At 40.5% G+C, this 11700-nt stretch overlaps 1 protein-coding gene across 1 annotated transcript; it reads left to right on the top strand.

Moving 5' to 3' along the window:
* The first annotated feature begins 4329 nt into the window (after positions 1–4329).
* prox2 (prospero homeobox 2) lies at positions 4330–11143 on the top strand. Its single transcript, XM_085343473.1, has 4 exons — positions 4330–5880; positions 7628–7735; positions 9097–9291; positions 10976–11143. The coding sequence occupies exons 1-4, from the start codon at positions 4330–4332 to the stop codon at positions 11141–11143; spliced, it is 2022 nt and encodes a 673-aa protein (XP_085199599.1).
* Positions 11144–11700: the final 557 nt, after the last annotated feature.

Here is an 11700-nt window from a genome sequence, read left to right as displayed (position 1 = left end):
TAATTGATTAAATTAGAATATAATTATTAAGTTGCATTAAATTTTCTTCACATAGAACTTATCTTATTCTTACAGATGATGATATATGTGAGGATGCTAGGTGAAAAGGTAAGTATCGTCAAGCTTGAAAATGCTTGTAATTTGCGATGCTTCACTGGCATATCTGAAGGTAGGTGGAAAGCAACATGGATAGACCCGTGTTTCCTTTATGTTGGCTAGATACTCTCTGTACCTTTTCTGAGATGATCAGCAGCTGTAGCAGAAGCCCATCAGGCTCAGTCGATTCAAAAAGACCCTAAACTTCACCTCCTGTAGCCAAAAACGTGGCGAGATTCTACTAAAGCCTCAAATTCAACACATTCAATATAATATCAATACAGAGTCTTTGCAGCAAACTAATTGTCAAAACCCTTAGATTTATTTCAGTGAAGGTAAGTAAACTCAATTACTGCAATGGACAAAACCATTGAAGTACTTTTTAATCTTCCAGCCTTCGTCTTCTAGTGCTCCTCACAACACTTCCTCTCTAGAGATTTCTTCTGAAATGAGACAGTTTTACATATCAGTGCATAATCAAAAAACATCTGGCCCTTATCAGGTCTCAAAATTAGGTAAACACAGCCTCAGATGAACAACAAAGCATTTCTTTTTAGACTGTGTTATTATTTATTTGACAAAAAATTCAGCTAAAATGCAAAAGTAGCATGTGAAAAGCTAAGTACATCCTTACTGCATGCATTCAGTTAGCATCTAGGTGTGACTAACCAAATGCAAAGGTTATGAGGTCATTTCCAAACAATCTGAAGTTCATCCATTCTGCAGTGAGAAAGAGTGTTTCCAAGTGGAAAACGCTGAAGATACCCACTTATCTTTCCCAAGGTTATTTTGTGCAAAGGTCAGAGAAACTGCAAATAACCCAAGAGCTACATTTCAGATACTACAGCCCTCAGTTAGCATGCTAAATGTTAAAATTAATGGCGTAAAAAACACTGAACAAGGCCTCTTTTCTTTAAAAAGAACATGACAGATTGTCTCAGGTTTCCAAAACTGCATTTGAACAAACCACAAGACGTAATAGAAAATGATTACCCATTATGTCTACCAAAGGGGTTCAACAAGTTTATGAATGATGGGATATAGTGATGTTTGATGCTTTCCTCTACGGCATAGTGTTACTAAATCTGACTGCTCTATAACTGCACTTTACCAAAACCTCTTCTTTTATATAGGTGCTCACACTTGCTGATGATCAATTAATCAAATGCATTTGATAAGCAGCACCGGCTGCTACTTACCCAGTTAATTCCTGTGGAAGCAATAAGGCTTTTCACACACTGCCTCTGTATTTTGCCTTAATTTGTGTCAGATAAATAATGACGTGGTCTAATATGTCATTTGTCATTGACCTGAGGTTGTACTTATCTGACGAGCACCAGATGTTTTTTTTTTCATTATATCCTGATATCTTAGAGCTGAAAGAGGTTGTGCCTCCCTTGTACTATGCGCTGTGATCACATACAGTCTGTGTGCCATATCTTGACCGATCCTGTCAATGCAACACGAAAATAAGAAAATGAAGTAGTCTACTCAATTAACCAGCACTGATTCTTAAAACTTACCTTTAGGCCCTGTTACTTTCATAGCAGGAGTAAGCTGGCTTCTAATATTGCTCCGTGAGTGTGAAAGTTTCTCTGAGCAAATTCATTCCTTGACAGCTGGTAAAGAAATGTCCCTGCACAGTCATCATCCTCTGCTTTCTTCACAAGCTCATCGGGTAGGTGATCCACTTTAAAAAAAAAATAGAAAAATCAGACTACGTCTGGGTCTTTAAACTTGCCACAACCTGCACTGTAATTAAACATAATGATGAAATAAAACATTTGGATGTAAAGGGTGGGGGTGTTGTGTAACCAGCTCAAGTGCTTTCACTGCACATCACTACTACTACTACTACTAATAATAATAATATTAATAACACAGATACCAAACAACAAACACTTTGATTTTAGAATGAAAAAAATCTGATATTTTTAGGGGAAAATGTATTTCATTTTTTATGAACGCTAACACTGGAGCAGTGTCTCATCATCATCTGCTAAGCTGTGATGCTCAGACCTGCCCTGCTATAGGTGTTGCAGAGTACTGTAAACAAAAGAAGTCCGTTCTGCTCGGCAAACTATACAATAACAACATTTCTATATTACCTAAAGTACTTTTTCTTCTCTTTTGTTTTGAATTATGTTCTGTAATGAAAAACGTTTTTAAATCAGTACAAAAAGGGCAAAAATGAAAGCATACTGACCTGTAATAGGCCAATAAAGGCCACTTATTCATACATCGAGCTTGTTTGGATATATGTCTGAACACTTTAAAGTTATGAATATAAGTGCAACACTATCACAGTTTGGCAAACAATATTGTGGCATAACACCACCTAAAAATATTCAAGTAGTGAAACAAAGTGAAAGACTGACTTCAAAAATATCAACATCTTAAATATGTGTGCACAAACCACACAAAAAGAACGATGTTTTACTCAGAGGGCATCGCTGCTGTTAAACTTGAAAATAAATGTTTCCTCAACGCCACGAAACAGTATTTTAAAAGCATAAAGAGAAGTGAAAACTACACAACATTACTGCTGTGGTTCCTCCTTTGCAGGGCCTTTTTTTTTGAGTGGGGTTGACTGGACTATCTTTGCTTTCATGTGGCCACGCCCCAGCTCAGTTTCCTTCTCATCGCATCGACTCTCCTGCACTCTCCTATCCAACTCACAGTCTGCGCAGGCCAGCAGCTCGACACCAGCGACGCAGCGCAACAGGTAAGGTCCCATCACCGCCGCTCACTCCGTCTGCGAACCGTGGTTTAGCTGCACTACCCTACAAGTGTGAAAACGCATGCCTGCAGCTCACTTTTCTTCAAGTTTAGTGGGGTTTTTAAAAAAAATAATTTAATAAGCTTAATAATAGTCACTCTTTCACACACATTACAGCTAATAAATGCGTGTTTTATGGTTTTAATATTGAAGGTCTTGATCGACTAATTGAGTGTTTATTTATTGTCTAGAGAATGTTTCACGAGTGTTTTCTTGTGGGTGTTATGTTTATTAAAAAGGCTATAGACAACCCGTCAGTACTCTAATCTGTTATAGATTTATCTAAATGAATTTGAAATTTTAAAATGAATCTAAACTGCAAGTGCATGCTCCTTTTTTACGCAGTGCGCATTAGCGAAATTACAATTTGCCCAGCAAGCAGTTGGACTGCAGCTACATTATATTGCAGAAGCTGTAAAAAATTGTTGCGAGTAAAGGAAATACAGAAATTACTCCTAAGATTTTTTTAGTGTAATTTTTATTTTTATTTATTCATTTATGTATTTATTTAATTTGCCACACTGTAGTGAACACATATAAAAACCAAGAAACAGACACAGGTGGGACTTCCTGACTTGAACATTTAAAGTTCAACCTGCTCTCCTTGAAACCATCAATTTGGTTTTTATCCCTATTCACATTTTTTTAAATTGATTTGATTAATTTGTGTATTTTATGACAAAACGTGGCTAAAGCCAGTCTCCACCCCATGAGCTTTTTTGTTTTCACCGGCACTGATGATCTTTGTTATTACTTAGAGTGAAATCAGAAGGAGAAAGACATTTTCAGAGTAGTTTCTCTTGTGAATAATGTATAGACAGAGCTCTTTCTTTTGCATAGCGCTTTGCTCTCATGACCTGAATGTAACCTTTCATGATTTTATCACAATTTTTTTTAACCTTTGTGTCAACCATTATTACAATCCAAAGCTGAAAGGATATAAAAGAATATGCTCCTTTATATAAGCTCAGCATTTATGGGTGTTGTTGTTGTGGTTGTTTTTTCCTTAACTGAAGATATGAAAATATCATCGGTCTCCTTGTTTTTCCGTTGGTGTGATAGTGATATAGTTGCTTTCACAATCACAATTATAATATCAAGTTTTAGACCGAATTAAAGCATTACATGTTTTGTACCTTTTCATTTATCTGCTTTCTTCACACATTTATATATTCTATTGAAAACATAAATAGATAATAGATAGATAGTCATAATTCCACAGCATTACTAGGCATGTTTAATTTCCCAGTGTCCAGAAAATAACATTTAAAAGTATTAGGTAAGTATTTTTATAAACACATAGGCTAATATAAAAAAGGTCACCCGCAGGATTTAACGACAGTAAAGAGGTGTTGTTATTATTTATAATTTATTGTCTGAATTTCTCTCTTTTCAGATTCTTGTGTATTACGTATCTTATTCATCAGTGTGTACTGTAAAGCCCAATAGAGACCATGAACCTCAGTCTTCCTGACCAAAGCATGCACAGCTCGAGCGAAGGCTGCATAGAGGACGACAAAGCTGATGTCATGCTGCCGTGCTTCCACCGAAACATGTACGATGAGCCTCTGGCCTCGTACTCAAACGGATCCATCATTTCCCAACTCCTCCGTAAGACAATCCACAGCAAGAGGGCACTAGATGAAAGCCCTTTCTACCTCTCCAGCTCTGCTGTCGCTGACTGCAGCCAGGAGGACCAGAGCAGTGTCTCCTCAAAGGACAGCACTGTCGAAGCTGCATCGCCCAGTGGTCACGCCCCTACAGGAGCCAGCCCAGAGGGAGAGCATGCAATGTCCGATCATCTGCAGGCCAAGAGGGCCAGAGTGGAGAACATTATCAGAGTCATGGTTGGCTCTCCCAACAGCAGGCAGCATGGAGACAGTGAGAGGTCTGAAAATGAGGCGAGAGACACCAGAGAGGCCAGAGAAGCTTACAGGGAGAACAAACGCAAGCAGAGGCTGCCTCAGCATCAGGAACACAGCGCCTCAGCGCAGGTGAGCAGAAAGCCTGGAAGCAGCAGCAGTGATAACTGCAACACCAAGGATGAGGAGTGCCACAAGCTGAAAGAACAGCTCCACAGCATGCAGCGTCTCCTGCGCCACCTCCAGGAAAAGTTTCTTCAAGTTTACCACCAGGAAGAAGCCGAATATGACAGAGATGAGACCGAAGTTGGTGTTGAGCGTGACATCCTGGAAGAAAGCACAGAGTCACATTACATAAGCGCTGAAGATGACTTTGAGAGGAAAAATAACAGGGTGGCTGCAGAGTGTAAGGACCGTATTAAAGTAGCCGATTATCTGGTACAGCAAAGAGAAAGTCAGAACCTACAGGAAACACTGAAGCAGGAGCTCACCAGAGCTGTTAATGATTGTGTCGACCGGGTGTTCAAGAACGTGTCCTCCAAAGGGCTCGACCTGTCCCCTAAGCAGCGCATTTGCTCGTCACCAGAGATGCAAATTAGCACAGGTGCAGAGAGGAAGAGCCAGCAAGCCAGCTCTGCCCTCGACCACTCCCAGGCGGAGGGAGTCGGGATAAAATCCCGGTCGTTAGAATACTACGAAAGCTCTGAGGCTCACAGCCCACAGGACCAGACCGAGGCGCTGTCACTGGTGGTACGGAAGCCTGCGGTGCCGCCTATGAGCTCCGTCACCCCTACAGTGAAGAGACCCTACCCTGTGCACCAGGCACCCTTTCAATTCAGCTACAGTACCCCTCTGCACGACAGCCACATCCTCGAGCATCTTCTCAAATATGGGCCGCATTCCAACTTCGGGGGTCTCCCCTGCCTGCCCCCGTCTATGGACAGAACCTCCCCAGACTCAGTCGACCTGCCTTGGGAGACCATTGCTATGAGATCCAAGGTCACATCCAGCCACCTCGGCCATCACGCTCGTCCCTCCTCTCTTGGGGGGGTGACGGTCGACAACCTGTGTCTCCCTCACGTCAAGATCGAGTGTGGTGAACTGCAGGGCATGGCCGACAGAAACCCGTATATGTCTCTAAACATATCCTTTCACTCGCTAACAGCTGAGTCAGAATGGCATCTGTATCTATAAACATAATCACCTTTATGATGTTCATTTTTAACATCTAGCAATATCAAATGTATTAATTTAAGACTTCCTCTTTATCTTTTCTTTTTTCTGCACAAACAAAATTTGAAGCGAAAACCTGACTCTCGCAGCGCAGATTATGTTTGATAATTTCATATATATAGACCATATTTACCTTCTCTTTTATACAAACCCCACATATTTCAGCTTCTCCATTTGAACAATGCTCGGTTGAGGCTCATTGCAGCATGAGCAGTTCCAGTAAAAAACTTCAAGGAGAATTTTTTCTTTGATCTCACTAACCCCATAGAAAATTATAGCATCTTCTTTAATCTGAGCAGAGTAATGACTTTAAGTCTAGAAAAAGACAAATAAAAAGGAATACAAGGCTTTGATAAGAATTGCCAGGAACAAAAGCCAATTTTTCAAAGGCAGAGAAAGCATCGGTTTCTGTTTCAGGAAGCGTGGTTTTTTCAGACTTGAAAAGGTGCAGGATCTATTTCTCCATCATCAGAGTGATAGGGGTGCATCTAAAAGGTCACATCTGAGTGCTGGTGGAAACCACAAGTGCTTCCAAACCATAACACTTGAGCTCTTGTCTTGAGCATTTGTTGTTGGATACCTTTGTCAGAACGTACATGATTGAAATTGAGTGTAAGATAACAGTATTTGTACCTCACAGGAACTCAAAGAAAATCAAGTTTTGGGTTTTTTTCTTATGGGAAGAAGAAAAATGGGTATTGTTTGAAAACTATATGCATTTTTCAGGTCATCAGCATGCACGATTGATGCTATTAAAATAATGTGTATATTCATTTTTCTTTTCCTTAGACGAAAGAAATTTAATTTTGTGCTGCTCATTAACAAGTAAATAATCCTAAAAAAAACCAAACGAAAATCCCACAAGTGTTGTGATTGTCTTGTCGGGGCATTAGAGATGAATACTGTGTGGATCCTGTCAGGAGTTGCTTTATCTTTACAGTGTAAAGAGCTCTGCTTCTCTTTGAACAATACCACATAAATCTTTTATCAAACTTTCATATTTCAAAGGTAGGATTCCCTAATAAATGTGTAGTGCGGTGACCTGATAAGGAAATATTATGACCGAAGGCGAAATGGTGGACTACAGAGGAAATGATCCAGAGCACCTTTATTGCCATGGGAGGGGGGCGAAAACCTAGAAAGAAAATTTCAATTATTAATTATGAATGTGTTAATTACAGGAAATGTTGTTACATGTTAAACTGTTTACTCCTTTACGGCATTAAATTATTGTATTTTATTATTTTAAGCTGTTTAAAATCTTTTTTTTTTTCATTTTTGCGGCTTTTCATGGGGTAAAAAAAAAGAAAAAACAACACGCAGCAGCATAAGCCGCCTTTAAATCAACTCAATTATATCAGAAAATCGTCTCCTTTTTTCAAAACATTTCACAACAAGCTGTCTTAACTGCCAGGCATGAAGTGCTTCACTCTCTAATTAAAAATCCCTAATCTAATTCGTAATTCTGTTTTGCCAATAAGCACATGTTAGGGTCATTATTGACTCGCTAGTTAATGCCAAGCTGTTCTTTAGTGAAATTCAATTTAGCTGAAGATTGAGGCAACACAATACTCTGGTCTCCTATCACTTTGCGTGGGACTGTATGCTGTGCTGTATAGTTCTCAGTTGGGTTTTTTTCCTTAACATTAACGTGAACATCCAGGAGGGCCTCACCCCGAGTCATCTGAAGAAGGCGAAGCTCATGTTCTTCTACACCCGCTACCCCAGCTCCAACGTGCTGAAAACCTTCTTCCCTGATGTCAAGGTAATTTTTCTTATATGTACACGTACACAAATATCTTAACATGTCGAACAGTTTATGGAAGGTTTGCCCTGTGTTTAACTTAACTGGTATCTACTTGTCAGTGTGTGTTTGGGGCAGAAACAATCAGCAGTGTGTTGGAGGAGAGAAACAAAAACGCAGAGGGCTTAAAAAACAAAGGCACTGAGCTGCTAGTATGTCCTGGGGGCAGAGGGAGATACGGGGGTATTCTCTCTTTAAAAAAAGCCACTCCAGTCAGCAAATGGACTGACAAAGGACTCTGTAGGCAAGGCATTGCTATTGAGTGTCAACAGAGAGTTGGTATTAAGAGACTTATGCGGTAGCAACCAGGCTGTGGTGAGCTCGTCCTAAACACAACATCCTGTGTGCTCTGGCTTCAGTCTCATGTCATCTTTTTGTTCTTTCTCTTGTTTCCTTCTTTGTGTTAGCATTTTTAATTTAGCCTCTACGCTCCTCTTCTTCCATCTTTTTACCTCACAAACTAATACTCACTGCCTTTCCTTGCTTCCTCTCAACTTTCTCTCCCATCTCCTCTCCTATTTTGTCTCCTGGATCTGTGAGCCAGTGCGGGCCCCATGCCTCTCTATCTGCTCTGACCCCTGGGGTCAGGGGGGAGGATGCTGTCGCTGCAGCCCTGCAAACGTCTCCTCCTTGCTTACAATCCTGTGGTGGGAAGTGGCACTGAACAAAAGAGCGCCTAATCCCAATGTCTGATTCCATCCTATCAGCCCGAGTCAATGAGAGGGAAGCTTCCTTCTGCTCTTATGCCGCCGCTTTCTCACCCACCACACTAGAGAGAAGAAGCGTCTTTGATGCCTGCCCAGCCCTTAGGCATTTTTTTTCTGTCTTTCTGGATGACAAGATAGAAAAACAAGACTAATGTCAAGACTGAGTTTAGAAACACAGAGCCCCGACAGATGTTTTTTCATCCCGGACATCGGTGGGAAAAGATTGGAGCAATTAATGTTCCGTCTAGTGATAGACCATTAGGTGACATTTTGCCCTACAGGTACTAAATTAATTTTTTTAGTCAATAATGGAAATGGCTGCTAATGCCAAAACACCAGACCTTTTTAATTAAAAAGCATCAAGATTCGTTATTGAGTTCTGTAATTGAATTCTGAAATAATATATTCCATTTCAAGAAATCTGCATTTATTTGTCTGCTCAAGCAAGGAGGACAAAGGTCAGAGTTAGCAACAAAACAGCCACTTTCCCCTGAGCTACTCTCATTGGCTGGAGCATTTCTTCTCAGCTTGCAGCTTCAGTCGCAGGGCAGTCTCTTGCTGTGAACTTGGTCTAATTTACATTATGTCAAACAAGTCTTTTCTCTCCACCTCCAGTTTAATCGCTGCATCACCTCTCAGCTGATCAAGTGGTTCAGTAACTTCAGGGAGTTCTACTACATCCAGATGGAGAAGTTTGCCCGCCAGGCCATCGTTGACGGCGTCACCGACATCAAAGACATCTCAGTCAGCAGGGACTCGGAGCTCTTCCGGGCACTGAACATGCACTACAATAAAGCCAATGACTTTCACGTAAGTGTCACCTGTTAGTCACCGACCTTTTGTTTTCCAGTTTGCATTGTTTGACAAATCTTGCTGATGCTTTCGCTGAGGAGGTATTTTAGTCAAAAGAAGCAGCGCTCTCGTCCTGTGAACGCGCACGTCTGTGTTATTGTTTACAGTCCCAGCTTTCTGCTCATCCTGACTAAAATGCAATCAGAGGATTGAAAGTAAAACTGTGTCAGCAGTGTTTCCGAAACTTCTATTATAAGGGGTTCCAAAACATTGTAGGAGCGCAGATGCTAGGCTTAAAACAAAAACGTATTAGTGTTGACAGTCTAACAAACTGTTCAGGTTATCGCTTACTGGGATGCTGGAATAGGCATTTTCTTGATGTTGCGCAGTTGTTTCCAGAAACTCCAAGAGGATATCGTACAAGGCCAAGAAACACTTGAAATGACTTCTTCTGAACTTCTTCTGTGACGAATGTATCTACCTAACCTCATTTGTGATTTTAGAGGTATTAGCTGATTTTTATTTTACTTTTCGTCAAGCTAGACGTTCCCCTTGTTTACAGAGTAGGCTGAGATCACTAGTTGCTGCTTGTAGCCTTGTTATTGTAATTACAGATGTAAGGGTAATACAAATCTCACCAAACTCATCACTAAAATGTGTATTTCCCAGTATGTCAAGCAATTCATTTAAAGTGCCAGGGCTGACTCATTGTTTACCAACTATTATTAGTAACCATGTCGGACCTCCAACATGTGGCTGCAGTCATGTATGTCTGTGTGCTGACCTGTGTGTCACACTGCACCTGTGGCTGGCCAGCCTTTACAGCCATTATCTAAACTCCAGAGTGATGCTTTATCAAACTGTGGGAAGAGGAAGCCGCAAAATCCCACTAAAACAACTTGGGATTAGAGGACCAGTACGCCTGAGCGAGACAGAGATTGCTACTGATGCGGAATGCTGAGAAAGACGCTGTGGATTCCGAGGGAGAAGGCCGGTTGGTGGGAAAGGGATGAGACCGTTTTCTTTACCTTGGGACCAAGACATTCCTTTCCCAGGGATGCTTTTGTGTCAGGAGATGAGGGGAAAGAAAAATAACTTATGCCAACAACTGTTGTGCTAACCGGCCAATGGATGGGAAACAAGTGCTGCACTGCTGGATAGTTTTCCTCCCAGTATCACTTGCATCCAGCCTTTATTTGTTGGTGTGTTTTTGTGGATCCTATCAGTCCCATATTCTTGCCCCCAGCAATAACCATTCCAAATCTTTACTTATCCACAATTATCTTTATTCGTCTGAAGGTTTATACGAGCGAATTTCAGCTTCTTGCTATATTCCTATTGAAATTCATACTAATGCTTTATTTAGGTGAGCTGAGAAGAATCCCTGGGAAGAAGGCTTACCTATAATTAGTTAAGGTTCAAGAAAACACAAAAAGCTAATCAAAGAGGCCCCTAATTTAAAGTTAATTATTGAAGCATTACATTTATTGTATTTTGTGCAGAGAACAAAGAGTAGAGCTGCCTTTCATCAGTTTGAGTGTTTGAAGAGTTTGCACCGCAGTTCTTCATGCTATGTTTTTGACTTTGAGAAATCTGAAGGCAGGCGCTTTGGCACATTTGCAACACAGCTTTACACAAAGAGCATTTCTCCACTAAGTATGATTTTAACTAGACTTACTTTCACTTCCTTTTGCTCTTCCAGGTCCCTGATAGGTTTCTGGAGGTTGCTGAGATTACCTTGCACGAGTTTTACAACGCCATTTCCGCAACTAAAGATTCAGACCCGTCATGGAAAAAAGCCATATACAAGGTAATCTGTAAACTGGACAGCGACGTCCCGGAGGAGTTCAAGACGTCTTCCTACTTATAGGCTGAAGTAGCGAAATGTACAGGTGAAGGAATGGGTGATTTTTGAAATTAGTCACTTGGCAGTATTATATCATAATTTATTGTAGTGTATCTTAGTGAAGTGAACTGTAGATGAAATTTGTACCCCCACCCCGACACACGCACACACAATTTTAAGAGTTACGAATCTGTTGTCTGAAAACAACACACAGCAATGCTCTTGTGGATTTTTGTAGTGTTCACTTATATATTCTGCCTCGACACATTTAAAGAGCTTTTTGAGTTTGTAGGTGTATATAAAGTTTTACAGATGTGTATTCATTCATAGCGTAGCCTGAGCCTCTTGGAACTCATTCGATATGCTGGTATTAGTTTAGTTTTAATTCCATTTTTCTGCTTTTGTTTTGTTGTTGCTCTGCGTGTCTTGTAACTGTATATTTACTTACTCTGTGTTTCAGATTGTATGCTGTAAACTACTACCTTGACAGAAAGCATGTGAAAATAATGTGTGTGTTTTTTTTATTACCACGTGTAAAGGTATGATTCTTATGTAAAGAACAATCATTTTCTGATGTTTCA

Source organism: Diplotaxodon limnothrissa, linkage group LG19 (assembly GCF_057381915.1).
Source record: "Diplotaxodon limnothrissa isolate DT_005_m linkage group LG19, D_limnothrissa_male_GT1.1, whole genome shotgun sequence".
NCBI lineage: Eukaryota > Metazoa > Chordata > Actinopteri > Cichliformes > Cichlidae > Diplotaxodon > Diplotaxodon limnothrissa.
This window is presented reverse-complemented; position numbering and strand designations above follow the sequence as displayed.